We start from the raw sequence: 17,270 nt of genomic DNA, 5'->3' as shown, positions 1-17,270 counted from the left end.
ACCAATCCAAGCAGAACAATATTAGCATTATAGGGATACCAGAAGAAGAAGAGAGGGAGAATGGGATAGAAAGTGTCTTTGAGAAGGTAGTTGCTGAAAACCTCCCCAGTCTGGGGAAGGAGATAGTCTCTCAGGCCATGGAGATACACAGATCTCCCAACACAAGGGACCCAAGGAAGACAACACCAAGACATATAGTAATAAAATTGGCAAAGATCAAGGATAAGGACAGACTATTAAAAGCAGCCAGAGAAAAAAATAAGATCACATACAAAGGAAAGCCCCCAGGCTAACATCAGACTTCTCAGCAGAAACCTTACAGGTCAGAATGGACTGGCATGATGTATTTAATGCCATGAAGCAGAAGGGCTTGGAATCAAGATATTTCATGCAACTAACAGAGAGAAAAAAGCAGGAGTTGCAATACTTGTATCAGACAAAATAGACTTCAAAACACAGAAAGTAACAGACAAAGAAGGACATTACATAATGATAAAGGGGTCAATCCAACAAGAAGATATAACCATTATAAATATCTATGCTCCCAACACAAGAGCACCCACATATGTGAAACAAATACAAACAGAATTAAAAGGGGAAATAGAATGCAATGCATTCATTCTAGGAGACTTCAACACTCCACTCACTCTGAAGGACAGATCAACCAGACAGAAGATAAGTAAGGAGACAGAGGCACTGCACAACACAATAGAACAGATGGACATAACAGACATCTACAGAACTCTACACCCAAAAGCACCAGGATACAGATTCTTCTCAAGTGCAAATGGAACATTTTCCACAACAGACCACATACTAGGCCACAAAAAGAGCTTCCATAAATTCAAAAATATTGAAATTTTACCAGCCAGTTTCACAGATCACAGAAGTCTGAAACTAGAAATAAATTACACAAGGAAAATGAAAAATCCCACAAACGCATAAGGCTTAACAACATGCTCTTAAATAACCAATGGATCAATGAACAAATAAAAACAGAGGTCAAACAATATATGGAGACAAATGACAACAATAATTCAACAATGCAAAATCTGTGGGATGCAGCCAAGACTGTGCCAAGAGGAAAGTATATTGCAATACAGGCCTACCTCAAGAAAGAACAATCCCATATAAGCAGTCTAAACTCACTATTAATGGAACTAGAAAAAGAACAAATTAGGCCCAAAGTCAGTAGAAGGAGGGACATAATAAAGATTAGAGCAGAAATAAATAAAATTGAGGAGAATAAAACAATAGAAAGAATCAATGAAAGCAAGAGCTGCTTATTTGAGAAAATAAACAAAATAGATAAACCCCTAGTCAGACTTACCAAGAAAAAAAGAGAGTCTACACACATAAACAAAATCAGAAATGAGAATGGAAAAATCACTATGGACACCACAGAAATACAAAGAATTATTAGAGAATATTATGAAAAATTATATGCTAACAAACTGGATAACCTAGAAGAAATGGACAACTTTCTAGAAAAATACAACCTTCCAAGGCTGACCAAGGAAGAAACAGAAAATCTGAACAGAAAAATTACCAGAAATCAAATTGAACTGGTAATCAAAAATCTCCCTAAGAACAAACCCCCCGGGGCAGATGGATTCACTGCTGAATTTTATCAAACATTTAGTGAAGAACTAATACCCAATTTCTTTAAAGTTTTCCAAAAAATAGAAGAGGAAGGAATACTTCCAAACTCTTTCTACACGGCCAGCATGACTCTGATACCAAAACCAGGAAAAGACACCACAAAAAAAGAACACTACAGACCAATATCCCTGATGAACATAGATGCAAAAATACTCAACAAAATACTAGCAAACTGAATTCAAAAATACATTAAGAGGATCATAAACTGTGATCAAGTGGGATTCATCACAGGGATGCAACGATGGTACAACATTCAAAAATCCATCAACATCATCCACCACATCAACAAAAAGAGGGACAAAAACCACATAATCATCTCCATAGATGCTGAAAAAGCATTTGACAAAATTCAACATCCATTCATGATAAAAACTCTCAGCAAAATGGGTATAGAGGGCAAGTACCTCAACATAATACAGGCCATATATGATAAACCCACAGCCAACATTATACTGAACAGTGAGAAGCTGAAAGCATTTCCTCTGAGATCAGGAACTAGACAGGGATGCCCACTCTCCCCACTGTTATTTAACATAGTACTGGAGGTCCTAGCCACGGCAATCAGACAAAACAAAGAAATACAAGGAATCCAGATTGGTAAAGTAGAAGTTAAACTGTCACTATTTGCAGATATGATATTGTACATAAAAAACCCTAAAGACTCCACTCCAAAACTACTAGAACTGATATCTGAATTCAGCAAAGTTGCAGGATACAAAATTAATACACAGAAATCTGTGGCATTCCTATACACTAACAATGAACTAGCAGAGAGAGAAATCAAGAAAACAATTCCATTCACAATTGAATCAAAAAGAATAAAATACCTAGGAATAAACCTAACCAAGGAAGAGAGAGACTTATATTTGAAAACTACAAGACTCTCATGAAGGAAATTAAAGAAGATGCCAATAAATGGAAACACATACAGTGCTCCTGGCTAGGAAGAATTAATATTGTCAAAATGGCCATCCTGCCTAAAGCAATCTATGGAGTCAATGCAATTCCTATCAAAATACCAACAGCATTTTTCAATGAACTAGAGAAAATCATCCTAAAATTCATATGGAACCACAAAAGACCTCGGATAGCCATAGCAATCCTGACAAGGATGAATAAATCAGGGGGAATTATGCTCCCCAACTTTAAACTCTACTACAAAGCGACAGTAATTAAGACAATTTGGGAGTGGCACGAGAACAGACCCACAGACCAGGGGAACAGACTAGAGAGCCCTAATATAAACCCAACCATATATGCTCATTTAATATATGATAATGGAGCCATGGACATACAATGGGGAAATGACAGCCTCTTCAACAGCTGATGTTGGCAAAACTGGACAGCAGCATGCAAGAGAATGAAACTGGATTATTGTTTAACCCCACACACAAAAATAAACTCAAAATGGATTAAAGACTTGAATGTAAGTCATGAAACCATAAAACTCTTAGAAGACAACATAAGCAAACATCTCCTGAATATAAGCATGAGCAACTTCTTCCTGAACCCATCTCCTCGAGAAAGGGAAACAAAAGCAAAAATGAACTCATGTGACTACATTAACTAAAAAGTTTTTGTACAGCAAAGGACATCATCAACTAAACAAAAAGGCGTCCTACAGTATAGGAGAATAAATTTGTAAATGACATATCCAACAAGGGGTTAACATCCAAAATATATAAAGAACTTAGACACCTCAACACCCAAAAATCAAATAACCCAATTAACAAATGGGCAGAGGATATGAAGAGACAGTTCTCCAAAGAAGAAATTCAGATGGCCAAGAGACACATGAAAAGATGCTCCACATTGCTAGTCATCAGAGAAATGCAAATTAAAACCACAATGAGATATCACCTCACACCAGTAAGGATGGCCAGCATTGAAAAGACTAAGAACAACAAATGTTGGTGAGGATGTGGAGAAAGGAGAACCCTCCTACACTGCTGGTGGGAACGTAAGCTAGTTCAACCATTGTGGACAGCCATATGGTGGTTCCTCAAAAAACTAAAAATAGAAATTCCTTTTGACCCCGGAATCCCACTTCTTGGGATATACCCAAAGAATACAACTTCTCAGATTCAAAAAGATATATGCACCCCTGTGTTCATCGCAGCACTTTTTACAATAGCCAAAATATGGAAGTAACCTAAGTGTCCATCTGTAGATGAATGGATAAAGAAGATGTGGTACATATATACAATGGAATACTATTCAGCCATAAGAAAGAAACAAATCCTGCCATTTGCAACAACATGGAAGGAGCTGGAGGACATTATGCTCAGTGAAATAAGGCAGGCAGAGAATGCCAAATGCCAAATGATTTCCCTCATTTGTGGAGGATAACAATGAGGCAAAACTGAAGGAACAAAATGGCAACAGACTCAGAGACTCCATGAATGAACTAGTTGTTACCAAAGGGGAGGGGTGTGGGAGGATGGGTGGGGAGGGAGGGAGAAGGGGACTGAGGGGTATTATGTTTAGTACATGTGGTGTGAGGGATCACGGGGAGAACAGTGTATCACAGAGAAGGGACATAGTGGATCTGTGGCATCTTGCTGCACTGGTGGACAGTGATTGCATTGGGGTATGGCTGGGGACTTGATAATATGGGTAAATGTAGTGACCACATTGTTTTTTCATGTGAAACCTTCAAAAGAGTATATATCAATCATACCTTAATAAAAAATTTTAAAAAAAGATAATAATAAAATGAAAAAGTAAATCATATTCTGGGGGAATATATTTGCACATGATATATATGCTAAAGGACTTGAATTAAAATTATATCAAGAACTCTTATAACTCAATTATTGAGTCAAATTACCCAACTAAAAAGAAAAAATATTGTTATACAGCTATTAAAACATAAATAATAAGTACAAAAATAATAACAACAAAAGCAGCCAGAGAGAGAAAAAAGATTACCTACAAAGGAAAACCCATCACGCTATCACAATACTTCTCAACAGAAACCTTACAGGCCAGAAGAGAATGGCATGATATATTCAATGCAATGAAACAGAAGGGCCTTGAACCAAGAATACTGTATCCAGCAAGATTATCATTTAAATTTGAAGGAGGGATTAGACAATTTGCAGATAAGCAAAAGCTGAGGGAATTTACCTCCCACAAACCACCTCTATGGGGTATTTTAAAGGGACTGCTCTAGACGAAAGGACTCCCAAGGCTAAGTAGATGTCACCAGAGAAAATAAAATCATAGCAAAGAAAGCAGACCAACCAAATACTAACTAAAGGCAAAAAATAAAATCTGCTATCCACAAAAGTATCCAAGGGAACACAAAAGAGTACAGAATAAAATACCTAATGTACAAAGGGTGGAGGAGGAAGAATAAGAAGGGAGAGAAATCAAGAATAATCAGATTGTATTTATAATAGCTAAATAAGTAGTTAAAATTAGATGGTTAGAATGTAAGAATTTATTCACTATGTAAGAATTTGTTCACCATGTAAGAACTTGTTCGTTATGCTTCAGAAGATTGGAGACTGACGAGAATTAGGCTTGAGATGGATTAATGATTGTACATTGAGCGTTGACCCCCCTATACTGAATTTTATTGTTGTTAACAACCATTTGATCAACAAATATGAGAGATGCCCTCTAAAAAAAAAAAAAAAAACTCATCAAATGTAAAAAAAAAAAAAAATCAAATGAATATTCATATTTGACCTGATTGTTTATAGTTCATAATGCGTGATCAAAACCGAAAGCTTCTGTGATGACTGCCCTTGTACTGTTCACCATGTAAGAACTTATTCACTATGTAAGAATTCGTTCACCATGTAAGAACTTGTTCATTATGCTTCAGAAGATTGGAGACTGTTGAGAACTAGGCTTGGGGTTGATTAATGATTGTACATTGAGTCCCCTATACAGAATTTTATTGTTGTTAACAACCATTTGATCAATAAATATGAGAGATACCCTCTCAAAAAAAATAAAAAATAAAAAAATAAAAAAATAAAATAAAAATTAGATGGTTAGATAGTAAAGAAGCTACCCTTGAACCTTTGGTAATCACAAATCCAAAGCCTGCAATAGCAATAAGTAATATCTATCAATAACCACCCTAAATGTAAATGGACTGAATGCACCAATCAAAGGACACACAGTAATAGAATGGATAAAAAAGCAATACCCATCTATATGCTGCTTACAAGAGACTCAGTTCAAACCCAAAGACATACACAGACTAAAAGTGAAGGGATGGAAAAATATATTTCATGCAAACAATGGGATAAAAAAGCAGGTGTTGCAGTACTTGTATCAGACAAAATAGACTTCAAAACAAAGAAAGTAACAAGCGATAAAGAAGGACATTACATAATGATAAAGGGCTCAGTCCAAAAAAGAGGATATAACCATTATAAATATCTATCCACCCGACACAGGAGCACTGACATATGTGAAACAAATACTAACAGAATTAAAGGAGGAAAGAGAATGCAATGCATTCATTTTAGGAGACTTCAACCCACCACTCACTCCAAAGGACAAATCAACCAGACAGAAAATAAGTAGGGACACAGAGGCACTGAACAACACACTAGAACAGATGGGCCTAACAGACATCTACAGAACTCTACACTCTAAAGCAGCAAGATACACATTCTTCTCAACTGCACATGGAACATATTCCAGAATAGACCACATATAGGCCACAAAAAGAGCCTCAGTAAATTCAGAAATATTGAAATTCTACCAACCAAATTCTCAGATCACAAATGTATAAAACTAGAAATAAATTCTACCAAGAAAGCAACAAGGCTGACAAACACATGGAGGATTAACAACATGCTCCTAAATAATCAATGGATCAATGACCAAAGTAAAACAGAGATCAAGCAACCTATGGAGATAAATGAAAACAACAGCACAATGCCCCAAGTTCTGTGGGACACTGCAGAGGCAGTTCTAAGAGGAAAGTATATAGCAATCCAGGCCTATTTAAAGAAGGAAGAACAATTCCAAATGAATAGTCCAAGTCAACAATTATTGAAAAAAGAAAAAGAAGAACAAATGAGGCCCAAAGTCAGCAGGAGGGAAATAACAAAAATCAGAGAAGAAATAAATAAAATTGATAAGAATAAAACAATAGAAAAATTCAATGAAACCAAGAACTGGGTCTTTAGAAAATAAACAAAATAGATAAACCCCTAGCAAGACTTATTAAGAGAATAAGAGAATTTACACACATAAACAGAATCATAAATGAGAAAGGAAAAATCACAGCAGACCCCACAGAGATAAAAAATTATTAGAGAATACTATGGAAATCCATGTGGTAGCAAGCTGGATAACCTATAAGAAATGGACAACTTTCTGGAAAAATACAACCATCCAAGACTGACCAAGGAAGAAACAAAATCTAAACAGATCAACTACCAGCAATGAAATTGAATTGGTATTCAAAAACTACCCAAGAACAAAATTTCCAGGCCAGATGGATTCACTGCTGAATTTTATCAGACATTTAGAGAAGACATAATACCCATTCTTCTTAAAATTTTCCAAAAAATAGAAGAGGAGGGAATACTTCCAAAGTCATACTATGATGCCAGCATCACTCTAATACCAAAACCAGGCAAAGACATCACAAAAAAAGAAAACCACAGACCAATATCCCTGATGAACATAGATGCAAAAATACTCAACAAAATACTAGCAAACTGAATTCAAAAATACATCAAGAAGATCATAAACCATGATCAAGTGAGATTCATCTCAGGGATGCAAAAATGGTACAACATTCGAAAGTACAAGATCATCCACCACATCAACAAAAAGAAAGACAAAAACCACATGATCATCTCCATAGATGCTGAAAAAGCATTCGACAAAATTCAATATCCATTCATGATAAAAACTCTGGGCAAGTACCTCAACATAACAAAGGCCATATGTGACAAACCCACAACCAAAATCATACTTAACAGTGAGAAGCTGAAAGCTTTTCACCTAAGATTTGGAACAAGACAAGGATGCCCACTCTCTCCACTTTTATTCAACATACTGTCAGATCTTCTAGCCACAGCAATCAGACAAAACAAAGAAATAAAAGGCATCCAGATTCATAAGGAAGAAGTCAAACAGTGACTATTTGCAGATGACATGATATTGTACATAAAAAACCCTAAAGACTCCACTTCAAAACTACTAGAACTAATATCTGAATTCAGCAAAGTTGCAGGATACAAAATTAATACACAGAAATCTGTGGCTTTCCTATGCACTAACGATGTACTAGCAGAGAGAGAAATCAAGAAAACAATTCCATTCACAATTGCATCAAAAAGAATAAAATACCTAGGAATAAACCTAACCGAAGAAGTGAAAGACGTATACCCTGAAAACTACAAGGCACTCATGAGAGAAATTAAAGAAGAAACCAATAAATGGAAACACATCCTGTGCTCACGGAATTAATATTGTCAAAATGGCATCCTGTCTAAAGCAATCTACAGATTCAGTGCAATCCCTATCAAAATACCAACAGAATTCTTTGATGAACTGGAACAAATAGTTCTAAAATTTATATGGAACCACAAAAGACCCTGAATAGCCAAAGCAATCCTGAGAAGGAAGAATAAAGCAGTGGGTTCTCACTTCCCTACTTCAAGCTCTATTACAAAGCCACAGTAATCAAGATAATTTGGTACTGGCACAAGAACAGACCCACAGTCCAGGGGAACATAATAGAGAGTCCGGATATTAACCCAAAAATATATGGTCAATTAATATACGATAACAGAGCCATGGATATACAATGGGGGAAATGACAGCCCCTTCAACAGCTGGTGTTGGCAAAACTGGACTGTTACATGTAAGAGAATGAAACTGGGTTATTGTCTAACCCTATACACAAAAGTAAACTCAAAATGGATCAAAGACCTGAATGTAAGTCATGAAACCATAAAACTTAGAAAAAAACATAGACAGAAATCTCATGGATATAAATATGAGCAACTTCTTCATGAACATATCTCCCAGGCAAGAGAAACAGAAGCAAAAATGAACAAGTGGGACTATATCAAACTAAGAACCTTCTGTACAGCAAAGGACACCATCAGTAGAACAAAAAGACATCTGACAGTATGGGAGAATATATTCATAAATGACATATCCAATAAGGGGTTGACACCCACATTCTAAAAGAGCTCACACACCTCAACAAACAGAAAGCAAATAATCCAATTTAAAAATGGGCAGAGGATATGAGCAGACAATTCTCCAAAGAAGCAATTCAGGTGGCCAACTGGCACATGAAAAGATGTTCCACATCCCTAATCATCAGATAAATGCAAATGAAAACCACAATGAGATATCACCTCACACCAGTTAGGATGGCCAACATCCAAAAGACAAACAACAACAAATGTTGGTGAGGATGTGGAGAAAGGGGAACGCTCCTACACTGCTGGTGGAAATGCAAACCAATTCAAGTATTGTGGAAAGCGGTATGAAGGTTACTCAAAAAACTCAAAATAGAAATGCCATTTGACAGAGGAATTCCACTCCTAGGAATTTACCCTAAGAATGCAGGAGCCCAGTTTGAAAAAGATATATGCACCCGTATCGCAGCACTATTTACGATAGCCAAGAAATGGAAGCAACCTAAGTGTCCATGAGTAGATGAATGGATAAAGAAGATGTGGTACATATACACAATGGAATATCATTCAGCCATAAGAAGAAAACAAATCCTACCATTTGCAACAACATGGATTGAGCTAGAGGGTATTATGCTCATTGAAATAAACCAGACAGAGAAAGAAAAGTATCACATGATTTCACTCATTTGTGGAGTATAACAATGAAGCAAAACTGAAGGAACAAAACAGCAGCATGCTCAGAGACTCCAAGAAGGGAATAGCAGTCACCAAAGTGGAGGGGTGTGGGAGGGCGGGTGGGGAGGGAGGGAGATGGGGATTGAGGGGCATTATGTTTAGTACACATGGTGTGGGGGATCACAGGGAGAACAGTGTAGCACAGTGAAGGCAAATAGTGACTCTGTGGCATTTTACTATACTGATGGACAGTGACTGCAATGGGTATGGGTGGGGACTTGATAATATGGGTAAATGTAGTAACCACATTGCTTTTTCATGTGAAACCTTCATAAGACTGTTTATCAATCACACCTTAATAAAGAAAAAAGAAACAAAGAAAAAAGAAAAACTATAGCTTGTTTGAGAGGGTCTTGAAAGAAGAAGTCTTCCCCATATGGACAGTGCTGGATGGTATGTCCAAGATCCACAGTTCAGCCAAAAATATGGACAGTATGGTAGAACTTCAGAGGAATATGGGATCATCTTACTCAGAGGAAAATCCCTACAACATTTCGCTTTTGATTCATCTAGGCTTCTATGTATACATGTATTTCCCACAGACTTTGTGTCACATTCTACGTATTGTTTTGCAGTCTTTCTTTTTTCTCTTAACACAATCTGATGTGAGCATATTTTGGTCATTATATATTCTTCTACAATATATTTTTAATGACATAATAGATCATATAATGTATCATTATTTATTTAGACTCCGTATTTAGATTCCATCAAAATGATCAAATGAAAGAATGTCTATTCCGGTTAATACAGCCCTGGCTTCCCCCGCACCACATAACTTACCCCTTGAACTTGTGAGGCATCTGTAGCAAGCCTTGTGGTCAGTGCTCCAGGGCTATTTCTGAGATCATCAAACCAGCCAATGTTTTGCCCTAGTATTGCTTGGAAACCAAATTTGCGTAACCTTTTTGTAAGGAGTTCTCCAGATTTAGCAAAAGCGTATCCCTAAAACATAATGGAGTCTTTAGTGATATTTTTACATGAATGCAGAGGAAATAGCTAAATCAGTTATAGAAACATAAAATTCCTTACCTGCAGAAACTGAGTGCAGAAGGATACACAGCCCAGTGCTACAAAGAGCAGGCATACACCATTGATTTGTGACCTTTGTTCTTCTTTATCCAGAAGTGAAAAAGTCTTTGCAAGATAGTAAGCAAGGAAGTAACTTTATTTTTATAAACAATAGCAAAAGAAAAACATTCAAATGTGTCTAAAGAAACTTCTCTTAAGCATTGGGTTAAAAACAGTTTCACTTTAAACATTTTAGTAATGAAACCAAAGTTAACCATAAATATTTGTGCTTGAATTTCCTGTGGGGAACAAAACTGGTGAATGAAACCCAATGATCAGGATTTCCAGGATTTTTGTCTTATTTGATGTAGGCAATTGTGTTGGCTTTTCATTGATACAGATGAAAAATATCATGAAATGCCTTAAATCTTTTATGTAATAAGGTCAAGAAAAAAGGGAAGGGAGTGGGGGAAGGATGGAAGAAGGAAGATGCTTGAGAATCTGAGCACGTGATCTGCAACGAAACTCAAAAAGTTAATATGACTTCTATCTTTCTCAAATAATAGATGTAATAAAGATGATTTTCCTACTAAGGCACCTTGCCTATTATTAGTTTATAAATTATATAAACAAATAATAACATCATTAAAAAAGCAACTAACTATCAAGGAATTAACTGGCATGGGCTTAGGAGAGAAAGAACTATATGAAGCTATGGTTGTTAACCTCTGAATCATGAGGTGTTGTAAACATCCACCCCACCAAACTATGGAAGTTGTGAATGGGTTTGTTTAGTCTATAGTAGGCAGTAAAATATAAGTATATTCTAAACTTACAGTAACTGACCAGGGACTAAGCTGCTGCAGTAAGAAATTGGAAATACAAGCTGCATATTCTGATGACATTGCCCTATCATGACATGGATTTCAGGCCAAACAAACCCTTCCTAACGCAGACCGACTGAGGGAACTGTGAGAGTTCATGCATTAGAGAGCTGTACAACAAATCCTCATTCATTGTTCTGAGTTAATTTGAGTAACTAGAACAATGCCAACAAGCAGTTACTCAAACAAAACCATTTATTCAATAAACATTTATTGAGTGCCTGCTATATGCCAAGTAAAGCTCCTGAAAACAATATGCTACTCAATTAACAAATCCTTTTTTATAAAGTAAAAGTAAACCAGATAAAATTATCACAAATTTCCAAGTGACAGGACAGATTTTAGATTAATGAGATTTCCTGTTTCCAGGACAAAGAGTTTTTAGGACCTTCATGGTCCTTAATACAGATGGAAGTGGGTTCAGAAGACTCCACAGTCATTCTTCTCAAGCACAGAATAACTAATATGCATACTTACAGAGTTATAAAGTCAGAGATTTAAAGATCTATTTCAATTTGCTTTAAAAAATCACTACACAAATCCCTCGAAACCCCAAACTGTGACACCACAATCCCCATTCCTCCCTAACAACACCTATTATATTCATGGACTATAGAATTGTGGTTTAGCCAGTTTAACTCTTATTTTATAGAGCCCAAAAAGCTTTTTATCCAAATTCATTTAGCTAGTGGACATGGAAGTGGCTATTTTTTCAGATTCCAGCACACTGGTTTTTTCCTGGGCAAGCCACTGGTCTTGGCTCTTGGGATCACACATTGTCTCAACGTTAAAAAAGAATATTTGGCTACTGTTAAATCCACACAACTGTCTAGTTCAAGATAGGGCATCTATCTACCCATAATCTTTTTTCACAATTTTCCTCCATGAGTTTTTTGTACATTTTTGTTGAAATGCAACCCAAAGGACCATGCTTCCACCAGTTCCTCTGCTCTTAGATTTGACGTAGTTTGAGCATACGACTGTGCCATTTTGTAATGGTAAGTTCGTTTATGAAGAAACTAAACATTCATTAAACTCTTGCTATTAACCAGATGCCAAATGTGTTACTTAACCTCCTTTAAATTTAAAAAGTATTTCCTTAAATTAAGATTCTTAAAATAACCCAGTGAGGTAGATTTTCTTGCCCCATATTACAGATGAGGAAACTATGACTCATTAAGGAGAAGCCACTTGTCCAAACATACACGTAGGACACAGAGCAGAGACCCAGCACAGATCCAGGGCCGGCCAATTCCGTGCTTTCCCTCAGTGCACTCCATTCAGATTCCTGTGCTTACAACACGTGGCACACTTTCCACGTCAAATAGACCCAGAGTGAGTGGGTCAGGTGACTTATGTATGTATTGAGGCTCTGCTAGATTAGTAGCCAGGCTCCTAATAGTGCCCAATCATTTGCTGGGTCCATGTTCCAAACTGTTGTTTCAACACACCAAATGTGAATATTGTGCCCTTTAGGTATGTCAGAATGGAAATAGCACAATCAAACACAGTCTATTATGTGACTCATGATTATATCCTATGAGATGAAAGTATCATGAATCTACTGGTGAATATATGATAATTATGCTGAGACAAACAAACAATCTCCTTTGTTTAGCATCATTCTCTTAGCAAATATAACTCTCTGAGAACATTAACCATGAGCAGACTTCGGGTTTTATTAACTAGATCCTGGTACACTGGTCCTGCAGCCATTAAGTTAAGAGCTCAATTACTCAGGCTAAGTCCTTCCTAGGATTTCAAGTTGGGATGAGAAGAATCCCAGAAAATATTCTCACTGCCAATAACTGGTGAGTGCCCTTGGAGGGCAGGGGCTATAGCTGGATCATCAAGTTTTTTTCTCACTTGGCCATTTCATAGACAACTAGAGCTCAAAGCAATCTTAGAAATCATGTTTGTCAATTCTTCATCTTACAGCTGAGGAAACAAGGCACAGAGCGGTGACCCCATAGCACATAGTACTTGGTAAATAACAAGCAGCCAGTTTCAGAAAGAAGGTCTCCTGTGCATTTCCAGAGCCTTTCCCTGCTAGAATGCCAGCTTCAGGAGGGCAGGAGGCGGCTTGGGGTCTTTGGCGTTGCTGACTCTATCCTCAACACCAGCAACAGCGTCTGGCAAGCAATACGTATCAATGAATAGCTGTTGAACGCTAAGTGGATATTTTTGTTTAATGCCTATATTCCTCATAGACTGGAAAGACCACTAGAGAAGACACATGACTGATCCTGCATTCCCAGGCTTGTAGCATGGAGTCTTGGGAGATAATCAACACATATCTGTTGAGTAAATAGAATATTTATGCTGGATTTAGGATATTGTACTTAATAGACATTAAGGAGCATAAATTAATTATTTAAAGGATTTTCATCATGAAGGGTTTCACATACTAGAAATTCAGTTTGCCCGAGTTGAAGGTCTGTTTCCAATTTTCCACGTCTCTGAAATTAACACACTCTTACCACAAGGGGGCAGAATGAAAATTCAATGGATGGCTTGGGGCCCTCCCTACAAAACTGACAATTTTGTTTGTGGGTTCTCCAGCTCTTTCCTACAGTTCATGCCTGTGCGGATATACTCCTGATCAGGACCTCTACCAGAGATGCCACGAAAGAGAGAGAAGTAGACAGGAAAACTAAACCTAGGACTCTTACTAAGCTTTAACAGTGTGGTTTGCTGGCAAATCCTTTAGGCTAGAATTCAGAAAAGCTGTTTCTAGCCCCTGCCCATCATATAATGCCTTGTGTCACCTTGAACAAATTAAAGTTCTCTAGATTCTAGGTTTGCCTCCTTTCTGACCTCACAGGATCTGTGTGTGTGTGTGTGTGTGTGTGTGTGTGTGTGTGTGTGTGTGTAAATTTCAACTAAAAAAAAATTGATAACATTTTGAAAACTAATTTTGTAATGATAAGGTTTTATTAGAACCTGTCTGGATTTGAATCCCAGCTCCACCAGTTGGAATCCTAAATTCTCTATGCCTTGGTTTGCTCCTTGGTAAAATGGGAATAATAAACGTACCTATCTCAGATAGTTACTAAGAAAGATTAGAGAACTATTATATATAAAGTGCTTAGATAGTGTCTGATTAATGTTTGTAGTTATTTTTTTTAATTGTAGCAATAAAGTCAGATGGAGAATACTGAAACCCTTAAGAAGTGAAAAATTGAAATAAGCATACCTTTCATTTATGTTTGATTTTACTTCTCTTTTCTTCCCTCTTTTCTCCCACCTCCAGATTTCAATGGTGCAATCAGCAGCAGAACAGGAGAGAATCATACAACACACACTAACACTTGCTACTATAAATCTAACTTCATACCTTAGCTGCTGAGTAAGTTCAAAATGGCCCTAAAATCCTTTTGTATTATTTAAGGAACCTGCTTAGCTTTGCCTGCTATCTTCTGCATGATGGAGACTCAAGAGGTTCTTAATACTTCAGAGATGATTACAATAAATGCATTACAGTAAAGAGTCAACCTATCAAAAATGACAGTATCCATTGATAGAAACAAAAAAGGTATGAGGAAAATAGAGCTAGTCCAGCTGTTTGCTTACCCCAAGAATCTCGCTGAATAAAAATGCATAGAGGGGTGTGATGGTCCCATTGACAGCTGCACCCACAGCCCCTACCAGCATGTAGGGCCATTCTGGAGCATTGAATTTCAGAATCCTCCTAACAGGGGCAGGTTCAATCTTTTCTTCCACAGAAATGTCCTTGTCCTTGAGGGGAGAGAGGGTTATGTTAATCATCTTGAGTGTGTGCATAGACATTTTTGCACATAGATTTTTACTATACTACAGACTCCTTGGCATTCATAGATGTAAGAGTCATGGCTTTACTGGTTATGAGTGACCTCAAAGATCTATGAGATGCAGTGATTTTTATTTTCTGAGGAATGGTTTTGGATTGCTTGAGACTATGCTGTGTCTTGGGAGGAATTAGATAGAAGGACAACTCATCTAAAGGTGAGCTTGTGCTTTTCTTTTCACAACTTCATATATGATTCTAGGGGAGTAATAGATATGATGGGTCTTTGGAAAAATAACCCCCCAATTAAAAAAATGTTTTGTGTGATAGTGATATTTACGTATTTGAAGAACTTGTGAAATTTTCAAGTATGTCCTTCATAAATAGAAAATCTCTATAGTAACTGGCTAAAGCTCTAAGGTAGGCCACTGTATCTGAAACAAGGAAAAATAAGTTTTAAAATTTATTAAGCAGTTATCATTTACATGTTATTAAAAGTTATCATTTACATGTTTTCTGTACAGTTTTTCTTAATTAGTGCCCGGAAGTAAATGGTAACCCATTTGGATTTCTAAATTCCACATTTTCTTTACAAGAAGTGAAAGTTATTTCAGTATTTCTCTGTTCTGATCTCTTTAGATACCATTCAAATGTCAGAGCTAGCAAATTTTCACCCTCTTGAGGGAAAATAGTTTCTTCAGAACTTGATCATTTTCACCGTTATTTTCCTTACTATTGATATTACTTAGTGCTTGGTCTTTAGGAACATTTATTCAATAATTTGTTAAATTTATTAACTTCATTTGAGAAAGGATTTTATGTGTCATATAGATTTGCACTGAAGCTTTTCTTTTTATATTAAAATATACCAAAAATATCTATAGTAAATGACTACAAAACTGTTAATTAGCACTCTCTTTCATTAACACATAGTAATTTACCTTTTAGGTAGTTGACTGTCATAAACAGTTAGTAGCAAGAAACTTCAAATACTTTCTTTTTGCTTGCAAAGACAAGTACCACATTACCAATTCAATTTAAATAAAAGCCTTGTGTCACATCCATCCCATTACAGCTGCGAGCCCACTAAAGTGGATCTTGGCTGGTGATGGATTTCTTACTGCCTCCATTTCAAGTTCTCTCTTGGTCCACACTTGTCATCACTACTCACTCATTCAGAAAATCTTTCTGTTCAATAGTTTCATCTCTGACAGATCACTACCTCTAAGAAACAATGTCAAAGAAGAAGGGCACAGGAAAGCATGAATGGACCAGCATGCAAAGAATAGGGTTCTTAGATGAGCCCCACAAGGTCATCTGTGGAATAGGTCACCAAGCACTTTAGCTCTCTGGGACTCAGTTACCTCATCCTCAAAATCGGATAGTTGTACTAAACCATTTTGGAGAGAGAATTCTCTGGAGGTCTATTGTGTTTCTGCACATCTTGTGAACACAGGCATAGCCTACATTTGTTCAGGCTATTTTTTCAAGGATGTTTGTACAGCCAGTAGACTTGGAGAACAGTGTCTCCATCCCAACAAAAGGGCAGATGTGTCTCCTGGCCATTATAAAAAAATCAGGCTTCTTAAGCCTGGATTCCTCTCCTGCAATATATCTCCTTCATTTGTTGGTGTCCTCTGACCCTCTCTGGTTCTACCTATGGGAACTGGGGTTTGGGTTGGGGAACCAGTGCAAAAGCTATGCTCTGGCTGCTGCTCTTCCTGTGAATAATAACATTTTTGGTCTCTGGCTCAGGGCTCTCCTGTATTCTGCCAGCATCCATGAAGTTGTGTCAGGCTAATAGCTTGTAATGGAGCAAAATATTAGACCCTTCATAGGTCTAGACAGTGGCTGGTGTCCAGATCTGGATTGCCAGACTCATGTGGATTGATCATTAGAAATACAGATTCCTGGGTCCCATCACCAGAAATTCTAATTTAGTAAGCCTAAATGTGAATCTGTGTTTTAAAAAATATTCCCCAGGTAATTCAGATTGTGAAAGTCTCAGCAGTATACTATCTCTAAGACTCCTTCTAGAGCTAAAAATTTAGGAGTCCATGATTATAGCCTTTG

The 17,270-nt window shown here is 36.9% G+C and overlaps 1 protein-coding gene across 14 annotated transcripts in view; it reads right to left on the bottom strand.

Annotated features, from left to right (window-relative positions):
* ABCB11 (ATP binding cassette subfamily B member 11) overlaps positions 1 to 17,270 on the bottom strand; it is a 223,665-nt gene that overhangs the window by 41,166 nt on the left and 165,229 nt on the right. For all 14 annotated transcript variants that reach the window (XM_073218733.1, XM_073218736.1, XM_073218739.1 and 11 more), the window contains 3 exons: positions 15,005 to 15,169; positions 10,569 to 10,673; positions 10,320 to 10,481 (listed from right to left, as the gene is read on the bottom strand). In XM_073218733.1, the coding sequence (XP_073074834.1) occupies positions 10,320 to 10,481; positions 10,569 to 10,673; positions 15,005 to 15,169 (432 nt within the window). The remainder of the gene's footprint in view (positions 1 to 10,319; positions 10,482 to 10,568; positions 10,674 to 15,004; positions 15,170 to 17,270) is intronic.

Source organism: Manis javanica, chromosome 12 (assembly GCF_040802235.1).
Source record: "Manis javanica isolate MJ-LG chromosome 12, MJ_LKY, whole genome shotgun sequence".
NCBI lineage: Eukaryota > Metazoa > Chordata > Mammalia > Pholidota > Manidae > Manis > Manis javanica.
This window is presented reverse-complemented; position numbering and strand designations above follow the sequence as displayed.